Source organism: Tenebrio molitor, chromosome X (assembly GCF_963966145.1).
Source record: "Tenebrio molitor chromosome X, icTenMoli1.1, whole genome shotgun sequence".
Lineage (NCBI taxonomy): Eukaryota > Metazoa > Arthropoda > Insecta > Coleoptera > Tenebrionidae > Tenebrio > Tenebrio molitor.
The window spans coordinates 1,612,100-1,630,297 of record NC_091055.1 but is presented as its reverse complement, the minus strand read 5'-3'; the positions used below and the strand labels follow the sequence as shown (position 1 = coordinate 1,630,297).

Genomic DNA, 18,198 nt, shown 5'->3' with positions numbered 1-18,198 from the left:
ATTTTTCAAGATTGTAGCCTGCGAAAATTGAAAAACTGTTGTTTACGTTTCCGCAACGTTGTTGTTCCAGACTTCTGAATGTCGTGTACATTGTAATTAGCTACACTCAGATAGTGATCTAAAAAGTTGATTTTAATTAACAATGTCCCAATATTTTATTGTTCTGTAAATTTTACAAAAGGGTGGAAATCTCCCCAGGGTAAGTCATTGAAAAATATATGCTTTCAATTTTAGTTTATTATTTAGCGCTGATAATGAAAAGTAAATAGAACAAAATGGATGAATTCCTCCGTCTGAACACAAATCAATAGTATAAACGTATGACCACGTTCTATAACGAGCGTTGACCTGGTCGTTTATTAGTTTATAAAATGGAAAAACTGTCATATTTGTTCGTTTATTGTAGGCATTTTGAGGGTGAACCTATAAATGGAAAGCTAAATGAAACCAGGAACATACCGTTTCATCACAAAATTCTCATTTTTCAATTTTTTTCCTAGTTCTCTTACTTTTGATTAGTTTTCAAAAATTAAACTTAAAAAAATGTATACATATACAGGGTGTTTCTGAAATACGTGTGTTAATTTTAACTGGTAATAGAACTCGTCAAAAGGAACAACTTTTCTATTTACCATTTTGCCGAAAAACGATGTTTAATTCCAAAAAAAAATTGGAGAGATTTTTCACTAAAATAACCCTACGCCACTAAATACTGCAATGGCCAATTGAGATCAGCGCTAATATGAAAAAAACATCCATTTTTATTCAGAAAACGTCTTTTAACGCTGAAATCGAAATTCAAACAAATCTACCTGTATAGCAAAAAATCTACTTCGTAAGAATCTGGTTGTTTCACGTTTTTAGGTAGCTTAGTTTTGGAGATATGAACGGTTTTAGGAAAACCTTTCCTAGTTTTTTAAGCCATTACGCAACGTTTTTCGCCAAAAAGGCAGAGAGAAAAGTTGTTCCTTTTGATGAGTTCTATTATCAGTTAAAATTAACGCACTTTTTTCAGAAACACCCTGTATAGTAAAACCTCCCTTAACGGACACCTCTAGTTAGAGAACACCTCCTGACAACGGACATTTTTGCAGAAACGTAACCATATATACATAATCTGTTTTTTTATCAAAAAACTACCAACACCGGAATTTATACCCAAAATAGAGCTGGCAACATTGTGTATACACCTACGGCGGAAAATGTCATAATATAAAAATTGAGGTTATGTAGAGATATTAGTAGCGCAGCATGTTAATAAAATTTTATAAAGAGTTTAATAAATGTCTCACTTTGCGAGGCATTTTTAATAACATGTTCAAATTTTAAATGCGAGTTTGCGTACTTTCAAGGACATTAAAAATGACAGGCGTTGGCAGATTTAAAATGGTAGTAAAATTTTATTATTGCAAACTTAAATCAACAGGTCGTGGTTCTTTGATAAAAAACAAATAATGTATATGTATTAACTTTGTCCATCTCTCATTAACGGACACTTCCTTACAACGGACAATAGATTCCCGATTGATTTCCGTTGTTAAGAGGTTTCACTATACATAGATTTGTAGAAAATGAAACTGTTGCTTTTACCATTTCGTACTTGCTTGAATTTTGAAATTTAATGACCTAAGAACTGAAAATTCTGTTTTGATATTTGACATTTGAAATTATATCTCGATTGTTTAAAAGAAAAATGAAGGGTTTATTTAGAGCATTCCAGTGACCAGTACTTGATGAAATTAGGGAAATTTTCTAAAATATACAGGGTGTCTCAAAAGTGCGAATTCCGAATTTGGGGCGTTGTAGGGGATCACTTCAGTAGTCCAAATTCTAATTATTTTTCGAGCTCCACTGGGTCCTTCCCTACCACGCACTGAATTGGGAATTCGCGAATTTTGAGACACCCTGTATAGAAGAGTGAACTTCTCGCATTATTTTAGTAAAAACGTAAAAAAATAATTGTGTAAATGTCATTTTGTACAGCATGTTCCGAGTTTTAACGAATTTGTTGGAGCTTAAGCCAAGGTAAAAAGAGTTGTTGATTAGCTTATGTTCCAGTTATAATTGTATATCGTTTGCGTTTTTGGGCTAATGCTATTTTGCCTTTAAAATTACGTGTGTGTTTATTGTGTTTGTCTCGTTTACCGGCCAAGTTGTTCCACAAGTGCAAACAATGCGTGTCGGGGTTGGCTCTGTCGTTAATTCGGCTCCTGTCCGAGTCCGAGTCAGAGTCATTTCACGAGTTGGTGGTTGTATTTTTTGCATTTTAAAGGATAACGTAATTGGGTTTATTTTGTTTGAAAATGGGTCTGCTTTGGGTTCGCTGAAATCGAGATGGATAAATTAGGGTTGAAAATAGCGATATTGATAGGGTCTGTTGTTTGCAGGTGCCTGCGATGCTAAAGTGAACGTCGCTAAATGTACGTGCAGATGCTGTTCGTCTTTGCCTTTATTTTGGGTAAGTGCTTCCCTAATCTAATTCTTTTCTTATTTGATATGTATACGGATATTGAGCGATTTTGTTCGGCAAATTGGATATCGGAATGTTTTAAAAGCGGCTTTAATTTCTCGATTGAATGCATAAGAGATGATGGCGTTATTGGCAGGAAGGCATAAGCGGTGGCAAACGGAGCCCACACGGCACGTCTAATATTGATGATGAGCCAACAGTAGAAACCATGAATAAAATATTGGCTGTCGACTGTTTGCTCTCTGCGCAATGTTCTTCTGGATAAAGAGAACCGGCTGAAACTTTTGCAGACTCATCCTTTGCTTCACTTAAATTGGATACCGAACACCGCGTGGAAATGTGGCTAATCTAAATGCACATTTATAACGTGTTGATTGGAGCACAAAAGGCGCCCAACTCCTTCTTCCATCTGCTACATCCTTCTCTTCCCGATGACCTTTCCGTCATCGTTACCTGGATCGCATCACCTGATCTCTCATTTCTACGCAATTGTGCTGGATATATTGGAGGACTCACCGTGTATAGCCCTCTAACTCATCAGTCACTAATTTGCATGTGGTAATCCGGTTAGGTTATGCCTGTGTCGCGAAGCGAGAGGGGCTACGCTGGATTAAACATGTTAATACGAAATTTACACGTCGATATGGCAGTTGCAACCCATAATGGACTCAGTACTCATATCCTACAGGATGAATACGTCCCATACCATCTCGTACATCAAAATCACATCACACATGTCTAGCATCTAGGACAAGTCACGAAATATCATTTTAATTAGTCACATAAGAGAATCAACATCAGATGTACATGAATATTTATTTCAAACCAAGAAATCTTGTCGATACATGTGAAAACTTGATTTCGCGGGTTCTGAACCAACATGTTACAATATTTTGGAGGGTATTCTGCCTAATTAAGATACAAGGTGATCAAAACGTTTGTCTTAGATTGCTCGTACCCAAATTGATACTTGCTGTACACAGTTGTTTTATTAGTTGCCTACGTTTCGAAAATAACATTCGAATAAGCATGCTTTCTCTTCAATGGTAAAACCCACTTTACCACTTATTCTGGGATGTAAACGTCTGCAAACTTTGCCGAAATCGAAAAGTTGGCAACAGCACATCGTTGACGTTTCTTTGACATTTCAGCGAAAAATTTGTTTCCCAGTGGCGTCGCGTTTGGCAATAATGCTGGTAAATTACCCATTCTTACCAATGTAAAATGTTGCTCGTCTTTATTTTATCAATTTAATAATAATAAAATGCACAATTACAATTCTAACGTGTAAAATTCATGACGTGTGATTTATTATACTGGGTGCCCCAAAATTCGCGGAACAACTCAGCAGTACGTTGTTAAATAGTCATTAAAATATCAGGTAAAAATGTTAAAAAACATCAATCTTCTTTTTTGTAGAAGATATGGACCTATTTGTTACACTAAATGTGGCAACATTTAAAAACATTCAATGTATCCCAATAGTGTGCAAATGTTTCATTTTTGTTGTATTCATGGAAATAAGAAAGAAAAATCAAAGCCATGTTGCCACACGTTATTTGAGATAAAACGGACATAAAATCACTTCTTAGAAATGCTGGAAATAATGCGAAAATAATTATTGCCAACCTGACCACAATAATTCAGAATTATTATAGCATTGGCTAGTAAAAAACAAATAGTCAAAATCTTTTTTAGTATTTAAAATAAACGAGATCAAAGCTGCACCTTTTGAGCCCTCATATCTTCAAATCCAAAAGACATAGAATTTTTTTATTATTTTTCTCATAATTCTCTAACATAAGTTGACATTGTCCCACTGGGTTGTTCCTCGAATTTTGGGGCACCCAGTAAAGTAGCGTTTGAGACCACAAATTGTCCACGCCCATGCATTGAACGCTTATTTGCATAGAATTCCGCTACGACATGACCGATAATTTGCAACGCCTGCTCTGATTTGTTTTTCTGTTTCATCACATTATACACAGCGTCGAGAATAATAATTTCATTTGATTTCATATGTGTTTTATCTGCAAATATACCTTACACCTTAATGTTTGTATTTGTTGTTGTTTTCATTCAATTTGAATTGTATTTCTTGTTTCGTGTTTGTTTTACAGTCTGCCTTAATGTTTTGTTTATCAGTGTCGAGCTTGATAGTTTTATTTTTGTTTGAAATATTTGTTCCGTCCATTAAATCCGTTTACTAGCATCAAATTAATCATTTCGAGTGTCGACCATTTTTAAATGCCAACAAAACTCGTAGTGATTTTTTAATACCTGCACAAACCCAGTATTGGCAAAGTTCTGACGCTCAATATTCATTGAAATTATTTCGGGTTTTGATTATTTTTTTGTACGTTTCTAGTAGAGATATTCTTTTAAATTTGTTTAGAATCAAATCTTTTACTTCCGCTGTGATCGTTTTTACTTGTTAAGGATAGAGTACAGGGTCATTAAAAATGATTGTCCCATCGTAGTTTGCGTTGAAAACCCACACAAATTTTGGATGTGCCGCCAGCCTCGCAACGTTAGACAAACTATAGTATATTTTTTCCTGGTAGGCGGTTGCGCGTGCCATTTACAAAATTCTGCAACGAAATGCGACCTCCCTATTGGTTAGTGGAATAGAGTAACCAATAGGAAGGTCGCATTTCGTTGCAGGATTTTGTAAATGGCGCAGGAAAAAATAGACTATAGTAGACAGATTTCCACTACCGCCAAGAGCGCCACGTGTCGCTAATACAAGTCTCACTCATGTTATGAGTGAGAACACTTGAACAGAACAAAAATTAAATTATTTCCGCTTCGTTGTTCACGAAATAAGTAACTCATTGATTAAAAAAATAATTTTGACTTGACATTCATAATTTGAAATCTGATAAAACAGTTAAAGCTCTCACAGCATCCGAGAGTACAAAAGTGTTATGAGATTACTTGCTTCTGAGATCGTTAAACAAGTATTTTTTAATTTTTTTTATCAACTTGATTATGCATTCCATCTAGATATGTAAAAACAAATGCAGTTTTGTTGCAAAAGTAAATTGCCAAAACAACGCAAAAATCAATATAGACGTGATATTGAATTTCAGCGTTGCCGACTGGGTTAGTAATATTATATCCCAAAGCCAAACATTACTGACAACAAACATTAACCCACCTCATAACGGTGTTATGTTTTGGGGAGGACTTCGATTTCAAAATCGGCTCAAATCTTCCATCTAAATGGAGAAAGTCAAAAGAGATTTTTATGTTTATTTGGGATTAAATTCATATCCATGTGTAAATGTAATCATCTCACCGAAACAGAAATCGATTTCAATTTTTTCGTTTGTTGGCCTAACAAAATGAGAAAATCTCTACCTCAGGAAATTTTAAATCCTAGAGAAAACATCAGGAACTGCAATCGCAGCTCGAATTTGACAGAATTAAGTAAATATTACATATTTAGTCATCTATGTATGTAATATTTTGAATAATAATATATCAGCTTTTATTTCTTTTTTTAACTTGAGATTTACATTATACAGGGTGTCCCAAAACTGGCGAGTCAGATTTAATGGGCATATTCCTTAGTCATAATGGAGGTGAAAAACGTTCAGAAAAATATTCAGGGTGCAAGAGCTTCTTAGTTATGAATTTTTCAAACTGACCAATAGTGTTCGAGCAGTTTTCAAGTTTTACATTGCTAAGTAATTTAAAGTGTTCGTTGAATTTACCTGAAATTCAAATTAACAGCGAGCTTCTGTTTGGTCAACTTTAATTGTTAATTGCAAACAATCTACTACACCCTGACCATTTTTTTAACGCTATTACTTTCATTTATCACCAAGGAAAGTGCACTCTAAATCTGATTCGCGTATTCTGGGACACCTTGTATATTTTTAAATTATTAAATTATTTCTACATTATTAAAATATTAACGAACAGTCATAGAAAATAAATATTACAAAGATCTTTACAAAAAAAATATAATCTCTTATAATAAGTGAATAAGTGACATCTTAGACAAAATTATAATCGTTCAGTGTTTGGAATGGGGAGAGGAGTTGGCAGCAACATAACACGAGAAAAAATAAAAGATTATATTAGAAAAAGAAAGCAGGATTCGATGCAGCCACCGAGCGACAGACACGGGAAAAGTGAAAAAAATAAGATAAGAAATAAAGTTATATAAAATTGTATCTCCCGTTTGTGAGCAAGTTCCTACATTCAAGATTATTCCAAAACGAATAGGGGAGTCAGCGATCGCACATATAAAAATTAACATTGATTTCCCTACGTCGAGCTTTCCGTTTCGAGAAGCGGAATGAAGGAAGAAGCATCTCTAAACACGGAACAATTGACGCTTGTTGTGACTATCCAGACAAAAAATAGAGCAGTTCTTTATTATTTTATTTGTTGCGTGAGAGGCATTGATTGCAAGCAACATCCTAACCAATAGTAGATCAGTAATACATACAAATAAACCAAAATGGAAGACTTGGATCCTTTCGTGCGACTGACGGCAGAAGTTATTTTTCACACAATATCGAAGAATCCGAGATAGACATTCTTGCATTTTTCCCCAAAAATCCATTTCAATAAATCGTCAGCTCAAAAGGTATTTCTAATTCTCATATTCTTAGTTCCCGAGGGAAAATATTGTGAAAAGGTAGAACTCCTCTCATTTATTTCAGGCCTAAGCTGTTTGCTTTGTTTTCGTTGGTGCTGGTCGAACATCGAGCCTCTGAAATTAACGGTGTCAATAGAAACTAGGTGTCACAAAAGTGACGGAACAACCGTAAAGTATAAAATGTTAGAGACTAGACAATTCCATGAGCTTACACTGGTGGGATGCTTATGTCGCTTTGGACGTAACATGGCGATAACGTGATCCACTCACCCTAATTGCTACCGCCGTCGGGTTTAATATCTCGCACTACCCTCTTCTCCTTGGACAAATACAAACCGCAACTTATTCCTTCAAATTACGCCAAGCTTGACCGAAGTATTATATGACGCTCATTTACCAAATATACCAATTAATGACAGATTCGACTTTTAATCATTTTCGAAGCTAGACTCATAAGAGGGGTTCAGACGCTTTTACCCTAATTTCGACCCACAACTGTATTGTGTAACAAAGTACAAGATATTTTCTGAATTTAGAAAAAATTGAAAGTAACTAGGTACTACAAAGTGATCAAAAAGAAAACAAATCAGAGCACGGGCGTTGCAAATTATCGGTCATGTCGTAGCGGAATCCTATGCAAATAAGCGTTCAATGCACGGGCTTAGACAATTTGCGGTCTCAAACATCACTTTATCATAGCTCATGAATTTTAGACGTTGGAATGACAATTGTGCATTTTATTATTATTATAAGATAATGGAGAAAATTTATAAACAATAGCGTTTGTAAGAAATGTGAGAATGAGTAATTTACCAGCTTTATTGCCAAACGCGACGCCACTGGTAAGTAGATTTTTCGGTGAAATATCAAAGAAACGTCAGTTTTAAAGCAATGGTGTTGATCTTAACCTTGAAAAAAGTTTCCAAACGTTTGCTGTAATTGTAAGCAAAAATTATCCCAGAATAAGTGCTAAAATGGGTTTTACTATTGAAGATAAAGCTTGACTCTGTTTTTATTCAAAACAGAGTCAAGTAGTGATCCTGTTGTCTTTTGGTTTGAATAAATGAGCAACATTGCTGAAATGATTCTTGAGAATTAGGGATTGTTTTGAGCAAATCTGTTTAATTTTCACCAAAATAAATGCACTAAAGTTATTTAAAGAAAATCTTTTTTTAACTGAATATAAAAAGGTATAAATTTGCACAAAAAATTTTTAGTGTCGTCATGTTTTAATTAATACCTCCTAATAAGGTTATTAGAGAATCCTAAAAAAAATGTGCAGACAATGGCAGTGTACCACCCATTAAATTTACCACAAAAAAATTTGACATTATTCTTTAGTTTCTGTTTTATACGACTGACCTGTTTTAGCTGACTCAGCCTGTATTATAAGCTGAAAACATATTATTTACTTTACTTAACAAATTTAAATGAATAGTCTGTTGTAAATTTGGTCGTATGAAGTGGCATATCATTTTGTTGAACATTTTAATTAAAAACAAAATTAAAGCAAGTATACAGGGTGTGTCAGAATTCCACCGACAAACTTTCAGGGCTGATTCTACGATTAAAAGTAGGCATAAAACTCTTAATACATATGGAGGGGAAAATGCTTAGTTTCTGAGATAATCGATAAATTACGATCTGAATCCCTTGGATTTTTTTATTTTTCTGTGCATTGAACAGGGGGCGGGGCGAAATTTTCACCATTTTTGTAAATTGCATATAGCTCCTTTTTATGTTTGTACGTTTCATCAATAAATTCCACCCGATTGCTTTTGTTGCTGGTAAAATTTTTAGGCGAATATCTCGAAAACTAAGCGTTTTTGACCCCTTACGAGTTTTATGCTTATTTTTGATCATAGAATCAGCTCTTAAGGTTTGTCGGTGAAATTCTGACACACCCTGTATATCACATTTACATCATTTTACACTTCATTTTTTAAGCATACTACTTTTAGATGTTTAAAGTTTGTCTTGAATAATTTCTACCCTGGAATTTTTTTTAACCGTATAGATAAAAATATTTTAAATGTTAATACAAAAAAATCAAAAATGAAATGGTGTACATTAGCTAGTCCTAGTCTAGGTTATACAGTTTTCCTCACCATCGATAACGAACAAATTTTTATATCACGAGTATGAACTTTTTAGATAATGGGGTTTATTGATTAAATTAATAAACGGTTTGCGAGGAGAGGCTTTAGAAAAAACGACCTAAATGTATGCAAAAAACGATGTTCAGACGGTAGTTAAATCTGATTTACACTTTTAAGTGTTTAAATTTTCTGTTTCGTCAAAAGCGGCCACACGAATTTCGACAAAATTTCTCAAAAGAATGCATAAGTGAAGCAATTTAAATCTGCAAGTTTCAAAGAACAATCAAAATCTGACTTAAACAATTTAAACCTAAAAGCTTCTTTGAACAGAAGATATGTAAATTTAACATTTAATCAAAATGTATATTGTCCACTAAAGTTACAGAGAAGTAAAATTGAATGTGTGCTTTGATTTCTTCAAACCACTTTGAATTTTAATTACTTAGTGTATAAATATTTCATCTGGCAAACAGAATCCCAGATGAATTTTATACGTAAGCAAATTTGGTAATTGTCGTAGGTAATCTTTAATGCCGGCTCTTCTAATATGAAGAACTGAAAGCTGCACTACGAATTGAAATTTGCGAATTTATTACCAACACAAAAGTTCAATTTTACCTGGAACTACACTCTACAGTCACTTCTTGTTTTTCCCAAACCTGAATTTGCTCTTACATTACGAGTATTAGCGGTTATCGATCATATTTTTGTTTCTCTATTACATCTAGTTTTCAGAACTGTGTTTCAAATTCAAGTTTCGCATTTATTTAGTGCATTTTGGATACGCCTTTCACCCTTTACAGAATCATTGATTTCATTGTTTTACAAATAAACCGTCCAAAGATAATTCGGACCAGCCTCTATGTGTTATAAATTATAAAATAGATGTGACGGTTAGTTTTGGTTAGTAATTGCCAACCCGGAACCCCAAATTAATGAATTTGTGAGTTGAAGGTGACAGTTGGTCTAAAGTGTGAACCCTGCTGTTACACTGTCCTGCAGGATTATTGGTGAAACGTCCAATAACCGAAATTTTTCTACACAACTAATTCACCAACATCTAAACGAGAATAATACTTTATCGACGGAAAGAATGTAAAATGTAGTGACGCCAAATGTAGCAGAGAGCACAGATAATAAAGCCCTTGTAATCGGCTTATTGTTTCACCGAGTTCTCCACTCTGCAACTGGTAACTTACCACGCCACAACACGAACGTGCAGGGTTATATTTTCTTATTATCGTTTTTAAAATTTCGCATCCAGCCGGTTTGCACTCTTTGTCGCAACTTTATACAGGATGTGCTTCCATACAATTACGTTTCTGCATTTATCTCGTTTAAATTCGCTATCTCGGGCACAAAACTATTTTCTATTATGTAGCTTTGTAAACAATGTAATGTACCACAGTAAAAATAAATGGTGCTCTAAATCACACCGTTTTGTCTAAACTTCTACATACATTTATCAGGAATTAGTAAAACCTTTTTCTACGAGTAATAGCATTGACACATCAATGAATGAATTTACAATAGACTGTCTTGTGCAACTCGTATAACAATATTCTAATATTACACTCGTTTAATAAGACGTATTATCACACTCATTCCATTAAAGCACTCCTCGTTACGCTCGTCGTGCTTCCAACACATTCGTGTGATAATAAAATACTATTCTAACATTCACATTTACTTCCGCTGGAAATACATACTGACTTTTTGTTTTCTTTTAACCAACAAAGTTCTTCTTCAAAATATTATTACTATGACTGTCAGAGAAAGAACATTCATGTTAATACATAATGCAAAAAAAACTAAAGAAATTGTCAGTACAATTTTATGTACAAATGTATTGATAATTAAAAAGGTATCATTGTTATATTGTTTTAATTAGCTTTCGCATACATATTAATTTTCATTTTAATTTATTCACCTTTTTTCAACATTTCGCAATTCATGGTTTCCATTATTTTATCACCACACGAGCATTAACTGACACTTATTAAAAAAAATATGTCTTTTTTGAAATTTTGCTTCCAATTAATGAATTCAATGCAGTGACGCGATGAAAATTAATCACCTGACACCTTTCATCTGGGGCTCAGACTAAAACAGGTTATAACAAGCTGCATAAAGGCAAATTAAACATACGTATTTTTTTTTTATCTGAGAAAATCAATTAATTATTTTTGATTGTAAAACGTTATTTATCACACAAATTTGAATTTACACAAAGTAATATGTAGATTAATGACTGCAAAAAAAATGTTTTTCAATATTTTATAAATTCGTGTTCGCAGCCAAAGAACTATGAATATGTAAATTTCCTTCAATTATAAATATCTAGAACCAGCAGTGAGAGAATGTAAAGAAAATCTCGTACATTACTGAGCGCATCATAATGGTAATTGGATTAGTAGACATAACAAAATCGGAGAGAAAATGAGGTTTCAACTTTTGTAACTCTATTATTATAACGTAAAAAACTAATTTTCGAATTATTTGTGAAGTAACGAAAAAAGTTAAAAATAAATACATTTCCATAGAAATTACATTCTAATACTATTAAACAGGATGACAACAAAATTATGGTCACCTCTCTTATTCCTTTTTATTTTTTAATATATTCAAATGAGATCTCGCAATGACTACGCATAAACGGGTAACAAATGTAATTTTGTTGGTTACGCAATGAACACACGTTCTTGTGTAATTTTATTAGATCTTTTAGTACAATGAAATATAAATAAGTTACCTCTCGTAAAATATACAACAAGATTATCTCTTTGTTTTATGAGGAGGGATTTTTCAGACAACTACTGCAGACGTGAATGTGTTAGAATTTCAAATTGATGACTATTTCTTTAAATTACGTCACAGAATACAGGCTACAGGGTGTCGTAAAAATATTACAAAAAAAAAACATTGATTTGATGTAGCTGACGATATTGGTGGTATACTTGGGTTGTTTCGCTTTATAATATTGTATTTGAGTCACTTTAAGCTTTGCTGTCGAAACGCGCGTCATTTAATATTAAGTGCGTTTATAACACATGTTGCATTATGTCAATGACAACATTATACATAGTATTTTAAAAATAAATGAAATAGATATACAGGATGTTTTTGAAATTCGTGCACAAATTTTAATCACGAGCTACTGGCTTCATGTAGAACTCGGAAAAAATATTTAAAAAATTTTTCTAAATTGCTTTTAGTTTTCTACGTTGTCCTACAACCCCGTAGGTAAAATTTCGGCACATTTTGAAAATACACCCTGTATATCATGTTTTATAAAATGTACGCCAATGCGAAGTAACTTATAGGAAATATGCTTTAAAACAAGGAAACCGCATTGGTGTACGTTTTATAAAATATGATATACAGGGTGTATTTTTAAAATGTGCTGAAATTTTTCCTACGAGGTTGTTTGACAACGTAGAAGATTAAAAGCAATTAAAAAAATTTGTAAATAAATGTCATTTTATTTTTTGACATAGAATTTTTTAGATATTTTTTCCGAGTTCTACATGAAGCCAGTAGCTCGTGGTTAAAATTTGTGCACGCATTTCAAAAACACCCTGTATAAGTGCAGTTTTAAAATTCTTTCAGGTTCACTAAATAGGTACATATAACATTGTTTAGTGGAATTAGTTTTAAGTATCTTGAAAATTGGTGCAGCCAAATAAGGCTTTTGGTAGTATATTCTGTTATTAGAGCTATCAACTGTGCAAACTGGCAGTGTGAGTGTTAATCTTCCCGTGGAGTATTAACCTTAACGATAATTGGGTGAGTTTGATTTATATAGCAAAAGTTAGTTTAACGTTCAAGAACTATTTGATCTGATTTTGTTCATCTTGCTGCAGCGCTGGCACAAATGAGGATTCGAGGTGACGGTTTATTAGAAAATTTTTCAGTCTGATCGCGATGCATTTTACCAAGACGTAACGTAATATCTTGTATTAAGTTAGACTAGTCATGTGTGGAATTGCTTTGGGTCTGTTACCAATCCAGATGCCGCTTTGGAGATAATACAGCATTAAATCTAATTTATACCGATAGTCGTTCAGTCGTCGGACTTTTCACTAAATTATTCACCAGAAAATTTGTCTGCTTGACAAAAACAAAGCGATAGGATGCCATCGATGTTTCGATTTAATAATGAGATGTTCCGCCACGCCAAACCATTTTGAAAGCTGACCAAGCACTGGGCCATGATCAAACCGATTCAATAGAATAGCAATTGGGAAGATTCGTTTATCAATGACATGGAAAAAGTAAGTAAAGGCGAGGAGGAATCTAATTTATAAGAATAAGTTAGACAATTTAACGCCGCCGAAGGGTACATCGCATTCCGAAGCTCACAGGGATAGTTTCGTTTTAATAACATGATGCAGGCCGATAAATATTTATTAATTAAGCAATAATTTGGCCACTGTAATCTTGTAAAATTGAAAAATAAAACGTACATATTTTCCAAAATTAAATGAAAATGTCTCATTGTGTTGATGAAACGGTCATTCTTGGGTAGAAACAGCTGACTGTAGAACGAAGATAGTAAATGCAGAGCTCTCGCGATGAGGTAGAATATTTGAATATTTTTTTTTAATAATCATAAGGTTAAATGAATAACATTGGCAGCATGCTTTCGAAAATAACGTGAGGCAGTCGTTTGCCTAAAAAGAAACACATTTTTTCAATTTTTTTTACATAAAAAAATCGAAAGTACTATATACAAGGCGATGTTCTTAAAAACACGCATGCTAGGAACTATGTAATGTTAAAATTAGCAGAGTTGGCAAACCTTTGTTTATTCTAGTTTGATTCCATCCACTTTATTTTTACACATATTAGTACAGTCGAACTCCGATTATCCGAATTCCAACTATCCGAATCGGTTTTAGGAGGACAAAAATTAAATACACATGTACAGTCGATTGCAAAAAAAATCGAGTACACCATAAAAATCAAGCGTTCTAATTTTCCTATTTTTAACACATGTAGATCATTTGTTTCTGATTTTTATGCACTCGATTTTTTTGCAATCGACCGTACATACATACATACATGCACGTACCATGTAAACAGCATTGTTTAAGTGTTAAAAAAATAATGCATGTAATACATTACAGTAAAATGTGCTTTTTTCCTGAGAAATTACCTTTTTTCGTGGATTTTCCAATCACCCGAATATTTGATTATCCGAATAGGGTCCCAATTCTATTGTACATAAAAAGTAGTATGTAGTAGGTTGTTAAAATGTGTTTTTTTTCCAATTTGTGAAAATTGATTAAATAAATGATGGTTTAATACATATTTCAAGTTTTATTTAAAATTCCCAAAATATGTATGTTAAAATTATCGAAGTTCAAATAAGTGAGTACTTTTATTTTTTGAGTATTATTATTACTCCACAATCTTCTTTTGTCAAATCAGTTTGGATACGTAATTAGTCACAAAAATAAAATTTGATTCTTGGATGAATTCATACGAATTTCAAGTGTTACTGCGTGTTAAAATACAAGTGGGTCATATCTGCGAGCTTACTAGTACGAGGTAATCTACGAGTCAAATTTTGTTTTACATGGCCAGTAGGTATATCTTTTTAAAAAGCTGAGATTTAATTAAAAACCATCGCTTTGCAACGTTTGTTGAAGTGTAATTTGCGTGGTCCAAGCAGTGAGTAATTTAAATATAATATAATTTTTAGAAAGCAACTGTCCGATTTGTGGTAGCAGCGCGATCTGTTCTCGACATCACAAAGAGTTATAATTTGCCATTTTAGTTGACGCTTTATATTTGTTGTGTAACTCGTAATGGTCTTTGTTTAATTGAAATTTCTATCCTGATGAGTCTCGAATTCAGTACATTTAGTATGGTTGCCTGGTTTTAAGGCCATTCTACCAGTTTTATCACAAATTTGATTTAATAATGAAGTAATTCTACCATAGTGGCTAACAGCTGCAATTAACAACGAGTTAGGTGATTCGAAAATTTGCCGGCAAGCTATTTCGTATTTATTTGGTTTCGTTTAACAAACGGATTAATCTGTAGATGGTATCAAATATTTACAGTTATTTCTAAAGTTCCGCCATCAATGCTGTTTCCAATCGTACAACCCCTGTTCGCCAAAATTACTTCTCAGTCAGTGGCATGAATGATCCACGACTCTCTGATGAAATAGGTCGTCCATGTAAAATATATACGGACGTTTGATCCTGGCACTAATGAATTCTAAACCTAACTAGATTGAACTGCAACCGCAGAAACAATGACAGACGATTCGATTTGTTCGTATGCACAAAAATTTCACAAAACAAATCACCACCATCATCTCGCTGCATGATCAGATTTAACGACGAAATAAATCCAATACATATTTTCTACTCTCAGCTAGCAATTTTATGCCAATAGCTAATACCCAATACGGGTACCCCATACTAATACTTAATTGCAACTACATAATATCACAAATAAACGGGTTTCGAAAAGGAGCTCTTTTCGATACGCGTTTCAGGAACATTTACTTAAATTTTTAATGTTGGCAGTGAGTTGTTGCTACGTGATCACTGCATTTCACGACACTTTAAATTCAATTCTATTTACCAGCGTTACCAACCATTATATTTGCCAAATATAATTTTCCTAGCATTACGTTTTTAACTTTTTTAAAGTTAAGGGTGAAAATAGAAAGAATATTGTATTATACTCGTTTTATAAGCCATTTTGTCGCACTTGTTTTCTTTATAGCACTCGTCGCTGCGCTCCTCGTGCTCTAAAAAACGCGTGCAACAAAATGGTGTCTTATACAACTCGTATAATAAATAACTATTTTCTCATTGATGTATTAAATACGTAGGCAATGCAAGCAAAAATAAAAAATAGTTATGTCAAAAACATTTAGTAACTCAGGCGAGAAAGATGTTTGAATCCTTCGTCTGTAATTTATTGATACGTTATAAATATGCGTGAAGGATATCCTTTATTGAGATGTGAATTTGTAACAATACAAATAAAAGTTCCTTGAAAGCGCGCCCGTGTATTAATTCACGTGAAATGTTAAACTTTCTTTATACTTTTTTCATTTCGACAAGGTAAAATTTTATTTCATGAAATACATATTATACACCTTATAAAGTCATATTTTAAATTCGTAGGCTTTACAGTCAATAAACGTCGCAATAGATATAAAATTTTCACCACCGAACTCTAAGTATAATATAAGTCTTCAATTTTACAAAGCCTTTTGGTGCAATACGGTTGTTATTTATGAAACGTATTGTGAAGTGTTAATATTTGTTAATTTCTTTTCCCAATGGCGGAATTAATACCATTCAGATGAATAATTATGTTGAAAACAATCCATTTACTTTTCCTCTCTCATCAATTGAATAAAGTGCTTTCATCTTGTTGCGAAACAAATCTATTTACTTTTATACAGTGACTAAAAAAAGGTTTTTAATTAAAATTTAATGGCATTAATTAATTTGAAATGTACATAGATGTTTTGAAATTCAGGGAAAATTAAAGTCGTATGCAAGCTAAATAGAATTATTTATACTTAAATAAATATGACATAAAGTAAATACTTTTTATTTACCACTCTGGAAAAATTAATTCACCGGAAAAATGTAAGACCTTTCAAGTAAAATCTTCCGGCTTTGTGCAAACACGTGATCTTGTAATTAGAGGTAAATATCATCCGCCCTAACGAACAAATATGTAGGACATTTGAAACTTTTTCGTTGCAAGCCCCAGAATTATTTTAAATTTCATTTTTTATCATAATTCAGATAATAGAGACGTTCGGCGCAAAGTTGCTTAAGCCTCGTAATTCTGTTCCACGAAAAACCGTCTTAAATAAGTGAATTCTGAACCCTCATCCTCACCACTATAAAACAACTTTATGGGTGACGAGGAACTCAACTCAGATATCTGATCGCTTACTGAATACATCACTTTATATGGTCAGATGATCTGAACAGATTAACTGGCAGACAGTTTTACAGAGTAAGTGGAGCTTTCTGTTCAATTTCAATCGTAAATCTGGGTCCAAAGTAATGTCAACTTTCTGCACAATTGTTTAAATAAAGTTTAAGTGTACGAGGTAACTAAAAAGAAAACAAATCAGAGCAGGCGTTGCAAAGTATCGGTCATGTCGTAGCGGAATTCTATGCAAATAAGCGTTCAATGCAGGGACGTAGACAATTTGTGGTCTCAAACTCCACTTTATAATAAATCATACCTCATGAATTTTAGACGTTGGAATTATAATTGTGCATTTTATTATTATGACATAATGGAGAAAATTTATAAAATAAACAAGGGCAATAATTTACTAGGTTTATTGACAAACGCGACGCCACTGGTACGGAGATTTTTCGCTGAAATGTCAAAGAAACGTCAACAAAATGCTGTTGTTAACCTAGAAAACAACTTTTCGATTTCAGCAAAGTTTACAGACGTTTGCTGTAATTGTAAGCAATAATTATCCCAGAATAAGTGGGATAAATGGGTTTTACCATTGAAGCGAAAGTATTATTATTAGAATGTTATTTTCGAAACGGGGTGAACAGGCAATCAATAAAACGATTGTAGAGCAAGTATAATTCTGCGTACGATCAAAGTAAGACAAACGTTTCGATAAAACAGAGAATGAGGTACAATAGATGTTACTAATTTTTTATGCAGTGTACGTAAGTACAAAATATGTTTTTTGTTAAATATCTTATGAAATTTAATTTCTTAATTTTATATAATTTAGACACTTTTGCAGTTAATTTGTAGTGAGGATTTTGAAATTCATGTACAACAAAATATAAAAGAAAACTATCGAAAATATAAGAAAATCAGAATATTTAATAGTTATTTACATTACATACTATGCGGTAGGCTACATTTTACAGCGCGAGGTTTTTAGATTGAACCAAGACCGCGCAGCGGGAGGGAGTGTTTTAACAAAAACCGAGCGATGTAAAATGCCTACCGCATTAGTAATGTACTTATTAATTTTTTTG

At 33.1% G+C, this 18,198-nt stretch overlaps 1 protein-coding gene across 2 annotated transcripts in view; it reads left to right on the top strand.

Moving 5' to 3' along the window:
• Dscam3 (Down syndrome cell adhesion molecule 3) overlaps nucleotides 1–18,198 on the top strand; it is a 118,032-nt gene that overhangs the window by 23,009 nt on the left and 76,825 nt on the right. For both annotated transcript variants that reach the window (XM_069060482.1, XM_069060483.1), the window contains exon 2: nucleotides 2,388–2,458. In XM_069060482.1, coding sequence (XP_068916583.1) covers nucleotides 2,419–2,458 — 40 coding nt within the window. In that variant the 5' untranslated portion in view covers nucleotides 2,388–2,418. The remainder of the gene's footprint in view (nucleotides 1–2,387; nucleotides 2,459–18,198) is intronic.